At 33.8% G+C, this 25,788-nt stretch overlaps 1 protein-coding gene across 2 annotated transcripts in view; it reads right to left on the bottom strand.

Moving 5' to 3' along the window:
• GAS2 (growth arrest specific 2) overlaps positions 1 to 25,788 on the bottom strand; it is a 141,862-nt gene that overhangs the window by 74,590 nt on the left and 41,484 nt on the right. For both annotated transcript variants that reach the window (XM_008004061.3, XM_008004071.3), the window contains exons 4-5: positions 11,548 to 11,689; positions 341 to 404 (exon numbers count right to left, since the gene is read on the bottom strand). In XM_008004061.3, coding sequence (XP_008002252.1) covers positions 341 to 404; positions 11,548 to 11,689 — 206 coding nt within the window. The remainder of the gene's footprint in view (positions 1 to 340; positions 405 to 11,547; positions 11,690 to 25,788) is intronic.

Below are 25,788 nucleotides of genomic sequence, written 5' to 3' on the forward strand. Positions count from 1 at the left end.
GAATAGACTTCCACTAAGGAGAACTGTCATATAAAACTGCATGTACAATGTCCTCCCCCACCCCCAGGAAAGTTTTGGAGGGAAAATGTATTTTGTTAAACGATATTAGCAAATGCTTAGACATAGTGGCTTTGACAACAAGATCTTGAGGTTAAGAATATTGGTGGCACACTTTTAGTTTGGTCAACTGCTGCCCTAAAGAAGTTCATACTATCATTCGCAAATGAGTAGCTTCTCAACATCCAGGTTAAACATTAGCAATGAAAAGCCAGCAAGCTTCTGTGTTGCTTGGATGCTGAAATCGTCTGTGTCGTGACATAGTTGCAGTGGTTTGACCTACCTGGCTGCAATCCGGCCAAGCTCTAGCAGACAGAGACACACTTCTCTGGGTTGCTTGTGGAGGACTGAAAGACAAGACAGAGGCAAACACCTTTACAACAGAAGGAATAAGCAGCTCAACAGAACTGGCTTGCCAATGACCCTCATCCCTCATGCTCCCAGGAAAGGATCTAGTCTTCATTCTGACAGTCATAGAACCCATCGCATTCCTCAATTCACCTGGCTCTACTAAAAGTTTAAATTCGTTCTCAAAACTCTGCCTATGCTTCCTCTTGAAAGCTATTAGTCTTAGGAACTCTCACCCCAGGTAAATCTCACCCTAAAAATGTTTTCTTCAATTAATTAATATTGGTAAGTCAATATTGGATACCTATGTAGCTGTAATTATGATATCTGTCAATAATTGATATTTAAAAACACAAAACACAACTATGGAGCAAGGGCTAGCCATTTTAATATTATGGGCCTACCTCCAACAGTGGTTTTAGCAGGAAAAAAATGAAATAAGGATAAACATTTTATACTACATTCTTTTGTTATCCTCCAAAGATGAATGTCAAAGTGAGACCCTGTCACTTCATGTACCCTTCGAATCAAATCTGATTAAATAATACTTTAGAAAGAAACAGTTTCAACTGACTGAATTTTGTAAATATGTACCAATGCACCATCAGCCAGTTTTGCCCGCACAAAAGCAAATCAGAAGGTTATACTTTGAATTGATATTTCTATTATAGTGTGATTAATTAGTGCATTTGCTTTATTGATAGACATTCAGTAACGTTGACAAATCATACTTGTTTTTGTCAAGCCTACAAGAAGAGCATGTAAAAGAGCGTACTATTCTCTTTTTTAAGCAAAATGTGGGGATTTTTACAATATTCTTTTATTCAGCACTGAATAAAGAGAAGAGACATTGGAAAAAATTTGCACTGAGAGCAGTCTTACACTGATAAGTAACATTCTAAAAGAAAATATTAGTTTATTGATTGTTTATTGATAGACTTTAAGAAAAAGAGAATATTGCCTTTATTCTTAAACACAGAATTCTGTAATAATTTAACTTGCCAGTGTTAGTCTATTCACTTAACTTAAATATTCTAATTCCTTCTTTCTACAGATTATGATAGTGGCACTATTTGATCCAGTGACAGCACAGTGGAATTTGCTGTGTGTGTGTAGTAAATAGAATAAACACTTTTACTTGATTGTAAAAGTATGTGATTTCATTTAGTTTTAGGGAGATATCCAAATGGATTATTATTTGGTTATAAAATGGCATTTTAAAGCTTTTAAAATAAATTTGAATCCTACCAGAATTCTAATGCCACCATTAAATTTTAAATCGCACAACTAATTATGGAAAATCTGAATTGCAAGATATTTCTATTACTGATAATACAAATTTTAGATTCAGATGACCATTAGTTAATTGTCACAAAGTCCTAGTTAGGGAATTCTTAATTACTTTTAATTAAAAGGGTTTAAAATGAAGATATTTACTACCTCCAGTTTCAAATGTACTACAAGTTGACTGTGGCTAGAATGATATCAACTTCATAAGGTTTAGCATATTAAATAAATTCCAGCACATAGCAACCTAAGGGCTGTAATATCACACAGTCATCAATTTCATACAGAGAACAATAACACATATTACAAAACAGAAATAAACAAATGAAAATGGATCTTCCTGTCTAGATCATCAATTTTTTTCCGATTCAGATTTTTTTTTTAACATATCCATGGTACAAAATAACAAAAGGGAGTTTTGAGTGGGAGAAAAAAGTATGTAAAAACTGAGGAGAGGAGGACTTTTAAAGCTAATGCTCTCAACCTAAGTAAAAGCTGTGTGAAGCAGTGGCTGTAGCATCAAGAGCTTTGGATACAATGTCATGCATTTCTTGATGACAAGAGTGTCAAAATCTAAAAACTATTAGTTAACTGACTAAATTGTGTCAATGTGCAGCTAATAACCAACTATAAAAGGTAATACCTGATAATAATGGTTCTTTAACCAACTTACTGTACATATTCTGAGTACTAATTTGGAAAATCAAATTCATTCTGAAGAAAAATAATAATGTGAGTGCTATAAGAAAGACAATTTCACATGTAGGATGCATCAATATTGTGTATTTCTTTGCTTCTTCATTTATCAATTTAAAACAGCTTTTGCATGCCAAAACTCAATATCAACTCTATCATAGACTCATTAGAAAATCAGTTTGGCAAACTGAGAAGAAACTGCATGATTCTCCATTTTATTTCCTTAACAGAATCAGCCCATTAAAATTTAAGACAGATAAACCTCTTCCCCAGCATCACTTAGGAAAATGCTAACAGAAAAATGGTGTTTTACTTTCAATTTTTTTGTGTAAATATCACCTTTTCATAAAGCAATAACATTGCTTTAAAGCACATCTGTAGTATTACCTCACATGTTAATAGCTTTTCAAATAATGAATATACCAAGCCTGGCCACTAATGGACAAAAAAAAAAAAAAAAAAAGAATGATTGGTGACCATTAAGCAATGACTCAGATAAATCTGTAGAGTTGTATAACTTAGCTCAATACTTAGAACAGAGAAAGGCCTTAGTAACTACTATGCCTTATAAGACAAGGAAGATGATGGTTATATGGTGGTGGTGATAGGTGTTGTGATGCTGAACAAACTGAATAAAGGCTAACATTTTACCTAGCATCTTTAGAAAAGGAAAGAATTTAAATCATGCAAATATTTAATTGCAAAAGCAAGCACTCTTACCTTGTTGCTATAAAATTTAAATTCAAATGTCTGTATGTAGTGTCTATATTATACTAAAAAGGTGACTTTTGTTGTGGCACTAGAGCAAGTTCTAAACTAAAGTTAATAGATGAAAAGAGTATAATGGCTGTGTAATTCAAGCCACAAAGCTCTGAGTGTGAGTATGAGCACTAATATTTGCTGGTCATGTTATTTTGGGAGGTTATTCTACAAAATCACATTTTTCTGCAGGAAAATAATAATGCCCACCTCATAATATTTTTGTGATGATTAAACAAAATAATATTTACTGTTATGCTTAGCACAGTACTTGGCATATAGAAAATACCTGCCCAATGTTAGTTTTATATTTTTTCTTTTCATTATTATTATTTTATTTGGTTTAGTCGATTAACATTAATTCACTTTTTTCCCCATAGGCACTTTTTGTGCATCATAATGTGTCAGTTACTAGACAGTGAGAGAAACTCTGGAATGAAGAAAAGATTACTGTTACGAGATATAATTTCAATTGATTCTGTTATAATGAGTATACATTAAATTTTTATCTTTTATATTATATCAGATATAGCTAATTTTAAATTTAATAAAATTTCATGTCAAATGAGTCAATTTAGCCAACATATAAAAATATAAAGCAGATATCCTTCAGCGATTACAAGTTGATGCTAAGTATAAAGTTCAAGTCACAATTGCATTAGGACATATATCAGTTTCTGAAACACCAAATATCTTGCCTTTAATTTTCCTTTGTGATTAAATTTAGTAGAGTTCACTTTTAGTAATTATTTATGTTGATTATGTATTGTCTATTTTAGAAGATAAAATAACTGAATGTATACCTTTGTCAAGATGATTAGACAGGGAACTTTCATTGTATTGTGTTTGTACTAAAGCCGTTGCATCCAGTCATATGTACTAGTCATTTTAAGCACATTTCATCATTTATCTTTTTCAAAAGAGCGTCTAGTTACCTTAAAATTTATAGTAGGAGAAATTTTCCCCACTTTATCATTGTAACATTAACGAAGCCTTTTGCTTTGAGTTAGGGGTAGAAGAGAGGTTTGCTGTAGCTTTCCTCTGAACAAATTCTCTTCAGAACAAATAAAGAGCTCTCTAGTCAATGGTGATTATTACAGAAATGGTTTTATCATTGGCGGCTTCTTTTTAAATAATCAAAACCATTTCAAGAAAAGCATAATGTAAAACACCTCTGGGAAAAGTAACACAGGTTTCCATTCTAAAAATATGTGGCAAGAGACTCAATCTCATAACCTAGATTCTATAAAAAAAATCTCATGGGCATCAAATGTCAAATGGAATGCTGCTAGCCCCAGGAATAGAAAATGAGGCCTTCCACTAAAGCAAGAGGGTAGAATTTCAATGTCACAGAATCTGCAAGGATAAAATGCATTGGACCATGAATGTCTAGTTTAGCTAAATATATTAAGTTTTAACAGATGGGCAAAGAAATGAAAGCATGAAAAATCGTGTTGTCCATTTGGTTTCTATATAACTAGAAGTTATAACATTAATGGTAATGTTGAAGAAAATTGCTTTTTAACCTTTTATTTAGTGAGGAAACTTGAAAAATATACTTTTAGATAAATGTTGTTCACTTATAAGAATATCATAAATTAATGACTGCCTACTTTCCCAGAGTAGAGAATTGCTTCTAATATGCCAAGGAGAGTGGTATTGTAGAAGAAATAGTAATCTAGAGGTCAGAAGAATTGGGTTCTACTTAAGGCTAATTTCTTCAACAAGTGCCATGTTTTCTACTTGCTCTTCTTTATAAGGTAACCATACAGTTAAGAACACTTGGTACCTGGCAAACACTCAATAAATGTTACTCTCTTGCACTAAAGTGTGCCCACAGACCAGCAGTATTGGCATGGCATGGGAGCTTGTTAAAAATGCAGATTTGGGGCCCTATCCAGCTCTAATAATCAGAAACTACATTTAAACAAATTTTCCAGGTGATGCGTATATAAAGTTTGATAAGTACTGTATCAATCAATGTTATAATAATAAATAGAGGTTATCATTCCTACATCTGTTTTGCTGAAAATATTTAAGTGTGCTTTGATATATGTAACATGCTCTACAAATGTGAAGGATAACAATGGTGTTGGTGGTGGTGGTGATGATGATGATGATGATGATGATGATGATAAATGGAGGGGAAATAATGTGAATGTTAGATTAGCCCTTAATAAATATTATAGGCATTTCTCTCCTGCCAGAATCTGTAAGATACATAAAAACTTTCATGGTTCCCAAGAAAGTGAAGACAGTCACAAACTACTTTCTGTGTCATGTCACTCTGAGTAAGACCCACACAAAAATCTGTGAGGTTAAATGTAGGCGTCAAATAGGGATAGAAATTTAGGGGCTATAAAACTGATCTGAGGCTAACGAGAAGAAGGAAAAAGCAAACAAAGAAGAATCTCACAAGCTCAATAATCATATGTGTGAGTATCCACATTTCCCAGAATCACCAGTAAAAATGATTTAAAATGGAATATGGCATCCATATAAATCATTTGAACAAGGAGCGTCCATTCATAATCTTATCAGTAATGGAAACCCTACAGAGTAGAACGTATTTCATTGCCTTTGCCCCGGAGTTGAGAAATATCCTGGAAGAAAGAATGCTCTTTCTCTAGCACCAAGTGCCCAGGTTAAAATAATGGATTAAGCCACCATCACTCAGAACAGTAATGAGAGGTGAGTCTTTTCTAAGTTGGTGTATATTTTTTCCTTTTGCTTGAAATAATTCTAATAACATCTAAAATGAATGCAGACAAAGTATACGTTTCTATAACAGATGGGGCATGATTTTTGAAGGTGACTGGAGTTGAATTCAAACTGTAGCTGGGCCATTTAAAAGTTGTGTAACATTGGGCAAGGGATTTAATTGCTCCCTCCTGCATCTTCCCTGGCATAGGGGAGAGGGCCAGATTTGAAAAGGGTTTTCTGAGTTCCAGAGTAAAAGTGAATTCAAATGCTAAACTTCATAAAACAAAAATGTGTTAAAAAGCAAAAAGTCTAAAAGAAAATGATCCTGGGAAATAAATGAATATAAATAATCCAGGGCTGAATGAGTAGCCTGAAATTATTTTTGTAAATTAATACTAATAAAAGTAATATAGCTTTTTTCCCACAAAAATACTCTCATAGTCTTCAATATAGACAAAAACAAGAATAACGAGTGATTTATCAAACACTTAAAGGCAGGCATAGATTCTTTTTCTGATGCAACATGTGACTTTAAGAAATGAAATGGAAAATGCTAACATTTAAAAATCCACACACAAACCTTTTCACTTCAGGTAGACAATGTTTGCCTCTGAAGCAAAATGCTGGCCAATGTTCAAAAAAATAAAATATTCATAAAATTCCTCATCAGAATGATGCATCAGAAGAAGACAGTACCACACAGCAAACACAAACACAGAAAATAAAAAGTTTTTAAAGTTATACTCAAACAAATCACACACATTTGCATGCTACACCGCAGATAGCAAACCCTTTTCTTGTTGAGTAGATTCTTTCTCAGAGAAATAGATGAAGCATAGTCACTGGATTCCAAGTCCTATAATTATCCAATAACATAATGATATTGACACAATTATAGCAAGCAAAAAAAGTGTGTATTTTTAAAGTAGTTCCCCATTCCTTTTTTCTCCAGCTCCCAGCTCACCAGAATATATATAAATAAAACGAAATAAACAAATTTCTAGCAAAAAAAGTTAACTTGACAATTTCTAAATTGATAGGCCAATGTAAATTACAAATAATAAACTGTACAGAAAGACTAGCATTAATTTAAGACAATGGTTACTCAAAATATCTTAGTAAAAAATGACATAAAACCATCAATTTTATGATTCATAATTGAACATTCTTTTTAAGCTTGAAAATAAAGTATAGATTTCTGATCTTAATTTAAATTGTAAAGCTAAGCCCCATAAAAACACTCAACATCATTTTAGAAAACGTGCTTAAATTTTTTATTTAAATGAACATTTGAAAAATTACTAAATTTACTGTTAGCAAGATTATTCATTAATACAGTCCAATAACTTTCACATTTTGGTGAAATTGAAAATATAAATGCTTTCACACCTAGAGCCTTCTATAGATATATATTTTTTAACTCTACACTAAAAATTAATTTCTTATGAAATAATTATTGGGGTCTATTTTGTTTATAGACTGATCAACTACATACTTCTGAATTCAAAATATTTATGCTCATCTTTTTACCTTAAAGCACAATCCTAAACATTTTAAAGGAATCGAATGAAACTGTTATTCATCTTAATATATCAGAGTAATGAAAAGAAATGTTTCTCTTGTCACTTGTATGTCAACATGGTTTGAACAGCAGGGGTCAGAGTGAGGGTTATATGTAGACCCTTCTGGTTACAACATGCTCCGCAGACCACGCAAAAACCTTTGTTATGATACAACATAGAATTCTGTAATCACTTAAAGTATCAGTTTAACTTCAACAATGTGAAAAATCCTTTTAATATACTGATGTATAAAATTTTATGTCAATAAATCTCTAGGCTAATTGGTCCAATTGCATAATATAAATCAATTGTTCATGTTTCAGATTACATGCCATAATTGTTCACTATCTTGTTTGTTAATAGATAATTAAAGAAAATGATATAATTTACAACCTAATTACTATTTATTTTTCTTTCAAAGTCTGAATATTAAATTTTATTGTTACATATAGACACAAACGGGTGACCTCATGTTAATCATATATCATATTTTCCCATATCCTTAGTTTCAAGAATATTATCTTTGGATGGTATCTATGGATGACTACAATTTGTTTAAGCTGCTACCAAATATCATGGGTTCCAGCTATTTTTTGTTAATGTTTCAGTAGACATTCTGGTTCCTATCTCTACTAATTGCCTTTTAATACATTTTCGGAAGCAGAAGAACTTAATCAAAGTGTATAAATATTTCTGAGGTCTTTGATATATAATATCAAATTGCCTTCCAAAGAAAGCATGCCAATTTCCAATTTTCTTCAGCAATGTATGGAAGATTCTGATGTAATATATACTTACCAATACTAACTATATAATTTTCTTAATTTAGCTATTTTTTCATAGCTTTTATTCACATCTACCTTATTACTAAAGTGTCCAACATTTTAATATCTTAATTGGATTTTTATAAGTCTTTTGCAAATAGGTTCTTCATGTCCACTTTTCTATAGGTTTATTTCTGAAACAGTTCAGGATGTAGCGAACATATGATCTAAGAACTGACATTTTACCGAGGAAAAATTATCTGTAAAGAATTCCACAGAGTATAAATTGCAGGTGAAACCCTGTATGTGGCATAGGAAGTTACCTGCCAAGCATAAAAAAGACAAGAAGCATGACATAAACATATGGAATTAGTTGCTCTCCGTTCTCCCCAGTTCATCCCTTGCACACCTTCCCTCACCCACTGAGGTTTCTTGTCATTAGCTGTTGTGAAAAGAGAACAGTGAGTTGTGAATCAAGATCCTCTAACAAATACTTGTACAAAAAAGCACTGCAACAGAGGGTAGCATATCAGTTGCCACAAAGATAAGGATGCTTTATGCAGGCAAAGACCTTTGAACAGCTAAACACAGAAGCCTCTTCATACACACTCTCCAGTGATCTACTTTATCATTCAAACACATTTTTTTTCCTGTTCATCAGAGCATCTTTTCATTTTATTTGCTGTTCAAAACACTAGGACACAAAGGATGTGCTTCATCTTCTGTGCCACTGAAATGAAATCTTGAGGTAAAAAAAAAAAAAAAAAAGCCTTGCCCTAAATTTCCTTTCAAAAGTGAAGTGTGAAAAGACATCAAGCAGAGGACACAGTGTTACTGTTGCAAGAAAGTCAATTCTGCAAGTAGAGTCCAAAGTCATCAGCAGCGACTCAATCTCTTCCTCACCCACAATGAATAATAATAATCATAATAATAATAATGATAATGAAAACAAGGAGAAAGGGTTCCACTTGTGGAAATGGAACTTCTTATTGTGCTTCCTCCTGATTATCATGAACATCTATGAGCACAGCTGTTTCCTTTCTCTGACCAATCCTAAAGTCAATGCCATAATATTGACCCCCTTCTATTACATCCTTAGAGCCTATTATATATCACTTTGGGTTCTATTCTGAGCAGGAGAAATTGCAAATGTATCTTTTCATTGAGCAGCAACTGGAAAACCTAACTAATTAATTTAACTTGGTACTGAGAAGTTTACAAATGATTTTTAAATTTTTATAGCCTTTAAAAAGTATACAAAAATTTTTGTACAATTATATATGTATAATATAAATTATGGACTTTTTATAATGTCAGAATATATTTTTTCAAACAGGCTGAAGAAGTAGGGCATCTAAAAGTTCTTCCTAACATAATTTTGTTTGCTACAGAGTATGCATTTATGTACCAGGGTCATTATATAAGTTGCTTTAAACTTTATAATTTTAGGGTAAAATGTATTATTATTTGAATGAGGTTTTTAAAAGCCATCAAAGTAAATACCCATTAGAACCTTCACCTATAGTGCTATTTCTAGCAGAGAGGATTTAATATTAGATGGATTCTTTTCAGTGTCCACAGGAAAATTTTATTAGTTCGAATAACAAAAGAAGTCATGGACAATGAGAAAATAAGACAAGACCATATTTACATTCATAGATTTTATTAACCAAATTAGCCTATAGTAATCACTGAGAAAATAATTCTTTAATGAAAAATTGTACAATGAACAGACTAGCAAATTAACGATAGTTTCTCCATGTGATTGTTCTTTGGCAATTCAGAGGCACTGTAGAATTCTAAATCGTGATGTTAATTGTCCACACATGCAGAGTGTACTACTTGTTACTAAGATTTGATTTTATGGCTATATATTTTTACAAGATCTTAACATTTACCAGATCTTGTAAGTGATTTTAGTTAATTGTGCAAATAATTCTCCTATGCCCCCTTCCTATAATCCTCTACTCACATGGTTTCCTACAAACCTGAAAGTTAAAATTGATCCGTAAATTAACCACAGGACTGAAAAACAGGTATTATCTATGCACACACACATCTTCCACCAAATTTTTTTACTTTGATATGAGGAAATGGTAATAATAATCAAAAGCTGATTTATTTACTGAGCATTTCATGAGCACACTATTGTATACAGCAGACTACTGTGAGATTATTCTGTTTCCTTTTTTTAAAATTCAGGTCTAGAATATTCCCCCAGGCTAAATTTATGCTGTTCCCATCTTTGCTAAGAGAATTTTCAGAAACTTGATGGTATTTCTTTGCCATATCACACCAACTCCTCTGAGAACAAATACAGATTTCCTTAAGCATATAAAATGAGTAAGATTTCAGCTGTTTCCATAAATTTCCTAGGTTACACATGGGAATGGGGCTTAGGGGCAATAGGCATTTTGGCTGTTTGGAAGGTAATTTGTATACTTGTTCTCTCTGAAGGATGCTCAGCTTACTTTGATATTAATATTCGGTATTGTATGACCTATTAAGTCGATTTTTTAAGGCTTCAGGCAAAAAGAAAGCAAAGGTTTTCTCTCTAGATGTCTCCTTTCTCAACTTGGTTGCATTTTGCAAAAATGAGCCTTTAGTCCTATTATTTTACATATTCGAGTTGTACTGTGGTGGAGCCTACATGGAAAGTTTCAACATTTTATCCTAGTATATGGAGTGGTATTGAAACACTGAATGCTCCAATATATGTTTTCTTCCAAAGAAATAAGCTTATTCTACGATTTGGAAGTGACTTTGCCAAAATCCAATCAGAACACAACTACAGAAATCTAGACAGTTATCGCAGTAGGTGTAGGCACTAAGGTATCTGTCTTTTAATTCAACATCTTTGATGATATCAATCTCTTGTTAACTTGCCTGATTTTTAACTTACTAAAAAATAAATAAATGAACAATAATCTGTAGTTTCAATAAAGGTAGAGCTTATGGGCAATAGTGTTTCCATACTGTTGTAGAGGTGAACAGACAAGAGTGCTCTCTATGGCTAGAACATGCACAGCTACCCTTTAATCCAGATCAAAGTCTGGGGGTAAAATTTGGCCCTGTGTTTTCCAAATACCCACAGTTTTACACTAATGGCCCTTATATTTAACTTGGAAAGAATTGTGCTACTTCTGTTTCTATTCTTGTATCCATGAGGTAACCAATAGTAAGAGGGCATATTCATTTTTCTATTTTCAAAGTATCAAGTTAGCAGCAAACCTGAAAGTTTTCAACAAACTCAGACTTTTTAAGCTGATAATCTGCAAAATGACATCATACAGAAAACTTTTTGATGGCTATACTGACAAAGAAGATAACTTGAGTATGTTATCAACTAAAATTCTCAAGGAAATACATACCCAAACCTTCCGATTCAAATAGACATGTTTCATCCACCCCTAAATCTCGGCACCAGGATAAGAAATTTGCTGTATTGTCTCGGGCAAAAAAGGAGCCCGAGGGTGCATTGGCTTTGCATGGGATCTTCTTCAGTGGTAGATTCTGAAAAATAAAGAAATTCATTCTAGGAAAAATCTGTCAAAGTTAGCACAATGATGTTTTAAAAACATGTTTTCAACAAAATGCTTTGGAATGACTTCATGCCAATAAATAGGCTTGTGAAGAACCCTAGAAAGGAAATATACTGCTATGCAATTAACCTGGCAGTAAGGGACTGAAAATGTGTTCCTGCAAGCATATATCCTTTTCTTTTTCGTACCTAGGAGGAAAGATAGTTAAGTACCTTTCTTGGCTCGGGCTGCCGCTTCTCTTTGTCTTCTATAATTTTTATGGCCTTCCCTTTCATCTAAGCATTCTATCAGTATTTTTCACAAAGTACTTATGAATGTATTTCTCATTGGTGAAAGAGGAATGGGAGAAACACAAATATATGATATGAATATGATACACATATAACATATATACACCTGCATTCTTACAGGTATAAACACATATTGTAAAAATTATACAAGAATTATAAAGTCAAAAGAGAGCAGCGGAATTATTTAACATCACAAGTCTCAATCATCAATACCAAGAAAGGGAAATGCTAAAAATAATGTAATGATAACATTTGCTGTGTGTGGTGGCTCATGCCTATAATCCCAGCACTTTGGGAGGCCGAGGCAGGAAGATTGGAGTCCAGGAGTTTGCAACTAACCTGGGCAACATAGTATATCCTATCTCTACAAATAAAAATTAGCCAGATATTGTGTGAACCTGTAGTCCCAGCTGCTCAGGGAGCTGAGGCAGGAGAATTGCCTGAGCCCAGGAAGTTGAAGCTGCAGTGAACCTTGATCATGCCACCGCACTCCAACTTAGGTGACAAAGTGAGATGTTCTATCAAAAATCTAACGTTCTACAGACTTTTTTCCAGACTATTTTCTTTTAAACCACAGGATATAGCAATAGTATATAATACAAACATATTTCTGGTCTGAACTCTGCTATCTGACCTTGAAATACATTGTTTACTTTCTGCATCATTTCTATTCTGGGATAAGAAAGTGCTTAAGATAAGGGTGGGGGTGAAACTGGATAGAGTTTTCTGTTAACCATCTTGTAAAATTTTAAGCAGGAAGTCTCCCTTGGAACCATACCAAGTGTTATCTTTTTTCTTTAATAGAACATAACTTATTTCCATGACATTCCATGAAACTAAAGAATGTAATTCTTTGTGATGTGAAAGAATGAGCCATGCCTTTGGGTGAGCTGGGCTACATAGGACTTTGCCTCAACAAGCAAAAAAATCAAAGGAGAGGCACTTTGTGATTTAAATTTATAAAATCTTTCTTATATTCACAGTGAACCCTTAAATACAACCAAAACATTGTTGATTGTTGAATTCATTTACAAGGATGGTAATAAAAAATAAAATAGTGGCTTAGGTGGATTGGTGAAGTCCTGCCAACATGCAACTCTTACTAGAGTTCTTACTAGAGTTCCAGGGATTTTGTGATTATACATAACAACTTAAAACATTCAGTTACTACGTCACTCAAAATGCACGTCTGTCTAATCTCAAAGATCCATCTCTTTGTTGCAACTCGAATTTGATTTAGGATAGATGCAATCAAAGTTTCTGCATAAATACACAGATATATACTTCAGGCACTATAGCTATATAAACCATATATAGGGTTACCTATATAACAATATTTCCTTAAATGATTTTGCCCAGATATCAAGTAATGGCTTTCAAAAGAATGCTTTCCTAGATGAGTTATAAAAACAATCAGAAATAGGGTAGTATAATATCTCCCTTGTAACGTATTCATAAGCATTAATTAGCATGTATTGAAATTAAAATATAAATTCCTTAAGTCTAGCAATTCACTTCTAAGAATATATTCTACACATAAAATAGCATTCATGATTAAAATATATGTACAAGTATATTTGTTGCAACACTGATTGAATAGGAAAAAAACAAAAACACATCAAGAGAGCTAGTGGAATGACATATAATATATAAATACAATGAAACTCTATACAATCATAAAAGTACAACATATGTACACATATTGAACCAGAAATATGTTCAGAATATACTCTTAAGCAGAAATAAATTTGGAAACAGATATTTGTTCCATAATGTATCATTTTATGATGTATGTACATGTGTACACATTAGTGTGTGTGTATATACATGCAATATAATTGGCCATATATAAAGTTAAATTGCATGTAAATATATTGTGATACATATATAAATATTTACCTAGTTATAGAATGTAGATTTAGAAATAATTCAAGAAGGACCTGCATAATTGATAGTAACTGCCTTTGAGGAAAGGAATTGATTGATGTATCAAGGAACATTTACTTATTTTATATAATTCCAAAACAACTAATAGGATTTTTAGTGTCTTTTATATTTTATCAATACTACCAAATTAAAAAAAATCAAAGTAGTAGGCAAGTTATGTCAGTCAAAATATATTTTTTAAAAATCTGCTGAATAAAATTTCCAAGAGATGATGGTAAAGCTTTTTAAAGACACGAATAAGGCAAAAACTATGTTTAGGAAAAGAACATAATTAAATCCAAACAATGAGTCACTTTAAGATCTACCACCTATATCCCTGGTGGGCAGGAAAAACTACATGTGAAACCACTTCAAACCAATATGAGTTTGCAGGTAAAAATTGTAATCTAGGAAGTATAAAATAAGTCACATAGCTACAGGCTTGCTAAATGACATGAGGTACATGATCTATGTGGCAAAAAGGAACAAAATATCCATTTTGCACTGAAGAAGCAAGAGATTGATTTGACACTTAATCCACCAAGGGGTACATTTTGAAAGAACAGGCACAAGTGACAAGCCCTCAAGTATCATTCAGCCCACTCTTGAAGAATTTACAAGGACAACCACTAAGCGTGTAAATGAAAATAGCATTTATTTTCCCTTTACAAAGTCATGTACCTATCATATGCCAGAATCTCAGTATTTACTTAAAATTCAATGCAATCGTACTGGAAGATGGGAAAGTCATTTTAAGACAAATAAAATGAATGCTGGCTATTGATACTGCAAAACTTGAGAATTCCCAGTGTAGAAGAATTTAGCAGTAACCCTGATCTAAATACTTGGCATTTAGGTAATTTATGGGGTGTTTGCTTCTGAGGAAGAGCTGTTAAATTGAGTGTTCCCATGCCAGCTGAAGACTGGAAAGTAGTAAACAGTGTGAATAGAAGCTTCCAATTTTCATCCAGATAAAACATTTCATTTGAGGATGTTTTAAAGTCACACTCATTTGTCCTATCAAGTCCATCACATAAGTAGAAATAAGGATCTCTGCTCATCAGGAATTTAAAAGAGAATCTTCAATAGCTCACCTGATATGTTTTCCATATTAGTTTTATTTAGCATATTGAGCAGTATTAACTGCTCAATTCTTCAAATAACTACAACATTTAAAATATATATTATCTTTGTTTACTCAGTAAAGTATTTTTAGACAATATTATGTCCTCAAAAACAAATTGATGAATGAATGAATGAATGCTAGACTGCCTCCTCAAACTAGATCATAATCGACTTGAGAATAGGACCAAATGCTCTGTATTAGAAGTTTTACATCCCCCAGGGACATGTTCCCAGGCCTCCAAAATTCACTAAGTTAATGGGATAACCATGCATAAAATGCCTTCCAGAAATTCAGAAAAGCATTAACTGAAAAATTTAATACCTTCAAACCTTTTCTGAAAGTTACTGAATATGAATAATGAATAGAAAACAGTCAAGCTGAACCTAAGTTGGACAGAAATTTAGTCTCACTCACTCACTAGCAAGAGTCATGCTATGTTGTACAATAGTGTCCAAAGTGTAGGATTCAATATTTTGTGTTAGCAAAATGATAAGTTACTACCAATAAGCTATTGGGATTGTGTGCAAGCAGTCAACAGGATGAACAGTAAAATTTCTAATATCAAGACTCTACTGATTTTATCTCTCAACAAGATTAATCCAACATACATACTTATAGCTTCTAAAATACTGATAGATTGGTTGGTTGACCTATAAGAGAACAGTTATGCATTCCAAAAGGGCCCTTCCCATTCCCATCAGGAAACAACCAAGATAGGTGACAATAAATAGAAAAAAATTAAATTTTATTCTAAAGGCTGTTATTACTAATTCAATCCACTGCTTTTCAGATTAGTTGCCAGGTAGGGCTCTGGAGTCCAATTACCTGAGTTCAAACTCAGCTATATTTCCCTTCATGCTGTGATTGGTAAATGTACTTAAAATCTGTATTTCAGTCTCCTCTGCTATATGATGTTCATAAAACAAGATGTACACCCAATTGACTATATGTATTGGGGTGCAAATTAATTAAAGTGTATTAGTAAGTGTTCAAAAAAGGTCATCAATGCAAGTAAAAACATACTGAATATCTGTGATTTCCTTCTCTCATATTTTCTTGCCAACATTGCATTATTTCCATTATGGGTATAAGAATTCAGAAATAGACTACCAAATAATTTACTTCTTCCTATCTTTACCCTAAATTTGAACCTTAGCTTCTGAATAGTTTTCTAATGTAACTTCCTACATTGATAAAAATATCCTATATCTGTGCTAACCAATATGGTAGCCATTAGTCACATGTGGCTATTGAATATTTGAACTTTTAAGCATTTATTTCATCTATCAACTTAAATTTAAATACCCACATGTGGCTAGTGGCTATCATATTAGACAGCACATTCATGGGGGGACAGTGAAGCTATAATTTGGAGTTTTATAAAGTGTGGTGTTTGACTGCCTGACTAGCTTCCCTCCTAAATCATCTCCATGTCTCTCAACTCCCATCAAATCCAGTAGTTACCCTGGGTGTAGTTACTAAGACATACAAACATGAAAATCATTTTCAAATATTGTACATATATGGTGCAGTATGTCCTAGTTATGGTGTCATGAAGCGCATTCATAACTAATTCTATTTATAATGTGGTAATAATCTGCATCTGGAGAACCAGGTTATTTAGCATTACACTGCCACAGTGCCAAATATGGTGCTTTACACACAGGGGGTACTGACTTACTGTTTTCTGAAAGTTACGGTGGGAGTAGGGAGGAGGGTACTCGTGTTGTAAGTGCCTTCAGTGCTCTAGGTACACAACATTTACTTTCATATGAATTGTCCTATTTAATTCTCAAAAAACACCACTAAATGAATTGGGTAGGTAAGAGAAGCCCCATTTTCCAGATGAAGAAACTGAACTTATGCACAGTTCAAACCAAATCATTTGGTCTCTTATGCTCCTACACTTTCAATTGTTCCATTATAGCCCACCAATGCCTTGAAGGTAATATATTTCAGCATTTGATTTATCTCCCAAATGTTTGTCCAGGCAGCATTAAAATCAAGAATCATATATTCTCTTTCACCTATTCAAGTCAGAAGAAAAAAGACTGAGAGAATGGTATCTTTAGTTCCCTTGCATTGTGTGAACTGAAAATTTAATACTGGTAGTTTAAATAATTCATTCTTCACAAAAGTTTAAGTCATACTACTCCCCTTGATTACATCAAGTAGACATTTGAGATATAAAACAGAAGAGATAAATAAATGAAGACACGAGGCTTGCCAAGAACTAATATTTTTTCTTTTCCAAAGGGTATATAAAGTGTACTGTTCAAATAGGCAGGCAATAAAGTCACTCTTTCCATGATGAAATTAATGTTTCTGCCTGTATCCCCTTGCTACTTTTAGTTTCACTGTATATTTAATAGAAAAATAATCTCTTTCAATAAAATTATTTCCTTCCTGATTTCATAGTATCAAGGTGTCTAACTATAACAACCAAGTGGCTTGATAAATGATGAAAATATAGTCTTTAAGATAAAAATTATAGAAATGTTTTAAAAGGAAAAAAAACTTTTGTGGTACCCTAACCCTCTCCTGGGGACTCTCCAGTAAGACCCTATGCCTCAAGCAGTGAGCTATGATTTAGGACAGTTGAACACAGTAAGCTTGAACCAAAATTGACCCTTTCTCCTTTTTCCGTCTCCAAGATAAATTCCACTTTATATAGAATGCATCTTACATCAAAATTTTAGTGCAATATGCATGCTGTAATGCCACAGGAATATTCACATGCATAAAAAGGAAATATAAAACAAGTTTCTCATAGCAGAGTTTTAGTACACCCTTCTTCCTCTGAAATCATGAAATTAATCACTTAACTGACAAAGTTGGCAAATAAGTACAGCATTTTGAATTATCTGAAATCATCTCTGGCATAATATAAACTGATGTTTGAAATGAAGGTCAAACCTAGTCCTCAAGCCTCAGGCTTACAAGATGGACAATAAAAGTTACTATGTAAAGGAGTTGAAAACATTATCTACTAAAAATCTGCCCATGGATGCTTATAGCAGTTCTATTCTTTGGAAACAACCAAGATGTCCTTTAGCAGATGAATAATAAAGAAACGACGGTAAAGTCAGACAATGGATTATTTGGTGCTAAAAAAAGAAGAAAAAGGGGCGCTATCAAACCATTAAAACACATGGTGGAACTCCAAATGCATATTTCTAAGTGAAAGAAGCCAATCTAAAAAATACTACAGACTGTATGATTCCAACTATATGACAATCTGGAAAAGGCAAAACCATGAAGACAGTAAAAAGATCAGGGGTCAGCAGGGAGGGACAGATGAAAAGGTAGAATACACAGAATTGTTAGGTCAGTGAACCTATTCTGTATGATACTATATTGGATACATGTCATCTGTAAAAACACAGACTGTTTAACACTAAGAGTGAACCCTAAAAACTATGGACTTTGGGTGACAATGTGTTAACGTAGGTTCAATGACTGTTAACAAATATACCATTCTGGTGCACTTTCCACTCAATTTTGCTGTGAACTGAAAGCTTCTCTAATAAGTGAAATCTAAAAATGTTGAACTCATAAAGTCAGGGACAAGAACGGTGATTGCCAGGGGTAGGAAAAAGGGGTTGAGGTCTTGGGAGATGCTAGTCAAGGGTACAGTTTCAGTCAGCCAGTATGAGTGAGTGCTGGAGATCTATTGTACAACCTGGTGACTATTATTAATAACAATGTATCACATAATAATTGCTAAGAGAGAAGATTTTAAATGTTCTCATCACAAAAAAAGTAAGTGGGGTGATGAATATTTTAATTATCTTGATTTAATCATTTCACAATATACACATATATGAAAACATCACAAATACACCATAAATACATGTAATTTTTGTTACATGTTAATTATACCTTAACAAAGCTTTAAAATAATGTCTGCAAAAAGGTTACTATGTCATTGATAGTTTGAGAAGCAACAAATGCTTCCCAAAGGAGAAAGTACAGGAAGTTTGACAACAAATGCATTCCTTCCATTTTTATATACTGTGTGCCTAATTTATATATCCATCCACATGGAATCATCATCAACTATGAAAAGCTTCTGTTCTCCCAACTAATCGTTTGCATATGAACACACTGAGATTAATTTCTTAAAACCTCCAAAAGTCTAGTTCTACACTTTAAAATTAAGTCAATTGGTGAGGCTATCTAAAAAATTTAAATAGAAATCTCAGTGTTCATAATGAGGAGTAACAGAAAGAGTGTAACATTTACTATTATTATTATTTCAATAGTTTTGGAGAGACAGGTGGTGTTTCATTACATGGCTAAGTTCTTTAGGTATAATTTCTGAGATGTTGGTGCAGCCATCACTTGAGCAGTGTTCAATGCACCCATTGTGCAGTCTTTTATCCCTCGACCCCCTCCCACCCTTCCCCCAAAGTCCCCATAGCCCATTATATTTTTCTTATGCCTTTGCATCTTCATAGCTTAGCTCCCAGTTATAACTGAGAACACACAATGTTTGACTTTCCATTCCTGAGTAACTTCACTTAGAATAATGGTCTCCAACTCCATTCAGGTTGCTGTGAATGCCACTATTTCACTCTATTTTATGACCGAATAGTATTCCATTTTATATATATATATATGAGATATATATAACATTATATATATATGATATATATAACATTATATATATACACACACCATATATACACCACATTTTATCCACTTTTTGGTTGATGGACATTTAGTCTGGTTCCATATTTTTGCAATTGTAAATTGTGCTGCTATAAACATGTGTGTGTAAGTGTCTTTTTCATATAATGAATTATTTTCTTCTGGATAGATACTCAGTGGTGGGATTGCTGGATCAAATTGTACTTGTACTTTTAGTTCTTTAAGGAATTTCCATACAGTTTTCCGTGGTGGTTGTACTAATTTAATTTCCCACCAGCAGTGTAAAAGTGTTCCTTTTTTACCATATCCAGGCCAACATCTACTTTTTTTTATTTTTAAATTATGACCATTCTTGCAGAAGGTGGCATCACATTGTGGTTTTGATTTGCATTTCCCTGATAATTAGTGATGTTGAGCATTTTTCATGTGTTTGTTGGCCATTTGTATATCTTCTTTTGAGAATTTTCTGTTCATGTCCTTTGCCCACTTTTCGATGGGATTATTCAATTTTTTTCTTGCTGTCTTGTTTGAGTTCCTTGTAGATTCTGGATATTAGTCCTTTGTCAAATGCATAGTTTGTGAATATTTCTCTCATACTGTGGGTTGCCTGTTTACTCTGGTGATTGCTTATTTTGCTGGGCAGAAGCTTTTTAGTTAAGTCCCATCTATTTATCTTTGTTTTGTTGCACTTGTTCTTGGGTTCTTGGTCATGAACTCTTTGTCTAGGCTAATGTCTAGAAGAGTTTTTCCTGATGTTATCTTTCAGAGTTTTTACAGTTTCAGGTCATCTTAGAGTTGACTTTTATATAAGGTGAGAGACAGGGATCCAGTTTCATTCTTCTACATGGGATTTGCCAGTCTTCCCAGCACCATTTATGAAATAGGGTGTCCATTCTCCAATTTATGTTTTTGTATGCTTTGTTGAAGATCAGCTGGTTGTAAGTATTTGGCTTTATTCTGGGTTATATATTCTGTTCCATTGGTCTATTTCCCTATTTTTATACCATACCATACTGTTTTGGTAACTATATCCTTACAGAATAGTTTGAAATCAAGTAATGTGATGCCATCAGATTTGTTCTTTTTGCTTAGTCTTGCTTAGACTATGCAGGCTCTTTTTTGGTCCCATATGAATTTTAGGATTTTTTTTCCTAGTTATGTAAAGAATGATGATTGTATTTTGATGGGAATTGCACTGCATTTGTAGACTGCTTTTGGAAGTATGGTCATCTTCACAATGTTAATCCTACCCATCCATGAGCATGAAATGTGTTTCCATTTGCTTGTGTTGTCTATGATTTCTTTCCTCAGTGTTTTGCAGTTTTTCTTGTAGAGGTCTTTCACTTCCTTGGATAGGTATACTGCTAAGTATTTTATTATTTTTTGCAGCTACTGTAAAAGGGGTTGAGGTCTTGATTTGATTCTCAGTTTGGCCATTGTTGGTATATGGTAGTGCTACTGATTTGTGTACATTGATTTGTATGAATTACTGAATTCATTAATCAGATCTGGAGTTTTTTTCAAGGAGTCTTTAGGGTTTTCTAGGTATATGATCACATCATCAGTAAACAGCGACAGTTTGACTTCCTCTTCACTAATCTGAATGCCCTTTATTTCTTTTTTTTCTCTTTCTTTCTTTCTTTCTCTCCTTCCTTCCTTCCTTCCTTCCTTCCTTCCTTCCTTCCTTCCTTCCTTCCTTCCTTCCTTCCTTCCTTTCTTTCTTTCTCTTTCTTTCTTTTTTTTTTTTCAGAGACTTGCTGTGTGTGTCACCCAGGCTGGAGTGCAGTGGCGTGATCTTGGCTCACTGCAACCTCCACCTCCCGGGTTCAAGCTAGTCTTGTGCCTTAGCCTCCCTTGTAGGTGGGATTACAGGTGTGTGCCATCGCGCCTGGATAAATTTTGTATTTTTAGTAGAGACAATGTTTCACCATGTTGGCCAGGCAGGTCTCAAACTCCTGTCCTCAAATGATCTGCCTGCCTCAGCCTTCCAAAGTGCTGGGATTATAGTCGTAAGTCACTGTGCTTAGCCTGAATACCCTTTATTTCTTTCTCTTGTCTGACTGCTCTCGCTAGGACTTCCAGTACTATGTTGAATACAAGAGGTAAAAGTGGGCATCCTTATCTTGTTCTGGTTCTCAGGGGAAATGTTTTAAACTTTTCCCTGATCAGTAAAACACTTGTCATAGATGCCTTTTATTAACTTAAGGTATGTCCCTTCTATGCCAATTTTGCTGACGGTTTTAATTATCAAGGGATGCTGGATTATTGCCAAATGCCTTTTCTGCATCTACTGAGATGATTGTATGTTTTTTGTTTTTACTTCTGTTTATGTGGTGTATCATATTTATTGACTTGTTAAACCACCCCTGCATCCCTGGTATGAAGCCCACTTGATCATGGTGGATTATCTTTTGGATGTGCTGTTGAATTTGGTTAGCTAATATTTTGTTAAGGATTTTTTCATCTATGTTCATCAGGGATATTGATCTGTAGGTTTCTTTTTTTGTTATGTCCTTTCCTGGTTTTGGTATTAGAGTAATACTTGATTAATAGAATGATTTAGGGAATATTCGCTCTTTCTCTATCTTTTGGAACAGTTTCAGTAGGATTGGTACCAATTCTTCTTTGAATGTCTGATAAAATTCAGCTGTAAATCTTCCTGGTCCTGAACTTTTTTTTGTTGGCATTTTTAAAAATTACTGTTTCAATCTTGCTACTTGTTATTGGTCTCTTCAGAGTTTCTATTTCTTCCTGGTTTAATCTGGAGGGTTGTATATTTCCAGGAATTTATTCATCTCCTGTAGGTTTTCCAGCTTGTGTGCATAAACTTGTTCATAGTAGCCTTAAATGGTCTTTTGTATTTCTGTGTTACCGGTTGAAATATCTATTGTTTTGTTTTGTCCTCCTTCCTTCCTTCCTTCCTTCCTTCCTTCCTTCCTTCCTTCCTTCCTTCCTTCCTTCCTTCCTTCCTTCTTTTCTTGAGACAGAGTCTTACTGTGTAGCCCAGGTTGGAGTGCAATGGCACAATCTCGGCTCACTGCAGCCTTCACCTCCCGGGGTTCAAGTGATTCTCCTGCCTCAACCTTCTGAGTAGCTGGAATTACAGGCATGTGCCACCACGACCGGCTAATTTTCCTATTTTTTAGTAGAGACAGGGTTTCAAAATGTTGTTCATGCTAATCGTCAACTCCTAACGTGGTGATCTGCCCACCTTGGCCTCCCAAAGTGTTGGGATTACAGGTGTAAGCCACCGTACCTGACCTGTTTCTATCTGGAGCTTATTTGGAACTTCTCTCTTCTTTTCTTGGTTAATCTCATTAATGGTCTATCCATTTTGTTTATCTTTTCAAAGAACAAGCTTTTTGTTTCATTTATATTTTGTATTTTTTGTCATTGTTTCAATTTCATTTAGTTCTGCTCTGATCTTTGTTATTTATTTTGTTCTCCTAGGTTTGAGTTTGGTTTGTTTTTGTTTCTCTAGTTCCTCGAGGTATAAGCATAGATTGTCTATTTGTGCTCTTTCAGACTTTCTGGTGTAGGCAATTAATGCTATGAACTTTCCTCTTAGCATTGCTTTTGCTGAATCCCAGAGATTTTAATTGGTTGCATCATTGTTATCATTCAGTTCAAAGAATTTTTAAATTTTCATCTTGATCCTTGGGTCCACAATGAAATCAATAACAGATTATTTAATTTCCATGTATTTGTATAGCTTTGAGGGTTCTCTCTGGAGTTAATTTCCAAATTTATTCCACTGTGGTCTGAGAGAGTACTTGATATAATTTCAATTTTCTTAAATTTATTGAGACTTGTTTTGTAGGCTATCTTAGAGAATGTTCCAGGTGTTAAAGAAAAGAATCTTTATTCCGCAGTTGTTGGATAGAATGTTCTGTAAATATCTGTTAAGTCCATTTGTTCTAGGGTATAGCTTAAGTCCACTGTTTCTTTGTTGACTTTTTGTCTTGATGATCTATCTAGTGCTGTCAGTGGAGTATTGGAGTCCCTCACTATTACTGTGTTGCCATCTATCTCATTTCCTATGTGTAGTGGTAATTGTTTTATAAATTTGGGAGCTCCCATGTTAGGTGCATATATATTTAGAATTGTGATATTTTCCTTTTAGACTAATCCTTCTAACATTATATAATGTCCCTCTTTATCTTTTTTTAACTGTTTTTCCTTTAAAGTCTGTTTTGTCTGATATAAGAATAACTACCCCTGCTCGCTTTTGGTTTCCATTTGCATGAAATATCTTTTTCTACTCCTTTACCTTAAGTTTAGGTGAGTACGTATTTGTTAGATGAGTCTCTTGAAGATGGCAGATACTTGGCTTGTGGATTTTTATCCATTCTGCGATTCTGTACCTTTCAAGTGGAGCCATTTACATTCAACATTAGCATTGAGATGTGACAGAGTAGTGTTCTATTCATCATGCTAGCTGTTACCTGAAAACGCTTTTTTTTTTCTCATTGTGTTATTGTTTCTCATTGTTTTCTCATTGTGCTATTGGTCCTGAGAGATTTATGATTCAAGGATGTTCTATTTTTGTGTATTTCAAGGTTTTGTTTCAAGATTTAGAACTCCTTTTAGCATTTCTTATATTGCTGGCTTGGTAGTGGTGAATTCTCTTAGCATTCATTTGTCTGAAAAAGACTTTATCTCTCTTTCTTTGGTGAAGCTTAGTTTGCTGTGTACAAAATTCTTTGCTGATGATTATTTTAAGAAGGCTATAGATGGGACCCCAACCCCTTCTGGTTTACAGGGTTTCTGCTGAGAAATCTCCTGTTAATCTGACAGGTTTTATTTTATAGGCTACCTGATGCTTTTGCCTCTCATCTCTTAAGATTCTTTCTTTCATCTTGACTTTAGATAGCTTGATGACTATGTACGTTCCTAGGTGATGATCTGTTTGTGACGAATTTACCAGGTATTCTTTAGACCGTCTTGTATTTGGATATCTAGATCTCTAGCAAGACCAAGGAAGTTTTCCTTGATTTCCCTCGAATACATTTTCCAAACTTTTAGATTTCTCTTCTTCCTTGGGAACACCAATTATTCTTATGTTTGGTCATTTAACATAATCCCAAATTTCTTGGAGTCTTTGCTCATTTTTAAAATTATTTTTATTTGTCTTCATCATATTGGGTTAATTCAAAAGACTTCTTTGAGCTCTGAATTCTTTCTTCTACTTGTTTGATTCTATTGTTGAAACTTTCCAGTGTATTTTGCATTTCTCTAAGTGTGTCTTTCATTTCTAGAAGTTGTGATTTCCTTTCTTTATGATATCTATTTCTCTGGAGACTTTTTCATCTGTATCCTATATGTTTTTTGTATTTCTTTTTTCTTTTTTTTCTTCCTTTCTTTCCTTTTTCCTTTTTTTTTTTTTTTTTTTTTTTTTTTTTTGGTTTTTTGTTTTTTTTGACACAATCTCACTCTGTTGCCCAGGGTGGAGTGCAGTGGCACAATCTTGACTCTGTCTCCTGGGTTCAAGCAATTCTCAAGCTTCAGCCTCCCAAGTAGCTGGGACCACAGGCTTGAGCCACCACACCTGGTTAATTTTTTGTATTTTTAGAAGAGATGGGTTTTCACCACATTGACCAGTCTGGTCTTGAACTTCTGACCTCAAGTGATCCACCTGCTTCAGCCTCCCAAAATGCTGGAATTACAGGCATGAGCCCCTGCTTCCAGCCTTTAATTTCTTTAAGTTGGTTTTCATCTTTCTCCGGTGACACCTTGAGAAGCTTAATAATCAACTTTCTGAATTCTTTTTCTGGCATTTCAGAGACTTCTTGGTTTAGACCATTGCTGGACAGCTAATATGATCTTTTGTGGGTGTCATAGAATGTTGTTTTGTCATATTACCAGAATTACTTTTCTGGTTTCTTCTCATTTAGATAGAATGTTTCATTGGAAAGATCTGGAACTCAAGGGCTGCTATTCAGATTCTTTTGTCCCATGGGGTAATCCCTTGATACAGCGCTCTCCCCTTTCTTCTAGGAATAGGGCTTCCTGAGAGCCAGACTCCTGTGACTGTTATTGCCCTTCTGGATCTAACCACCCAGTGGGGCAACTGGG

This window comes from Chlorocebus sabaeus, chromosome 1 (genome assembly GCF_047675955.1).
Source record: "Chlorocebus sabaeus isolate Y175 chromosome 1, mChlSab1.0.hap1, whole genome shotgun sequence".
NCBI classification, from domain to species: domain Eukaryota; kingdom Metazoa; phylum Chordata; class Mammalia; order Primates; family Cercopithecidae; genus Chlorocebus; species Chlorocebus sabaeus.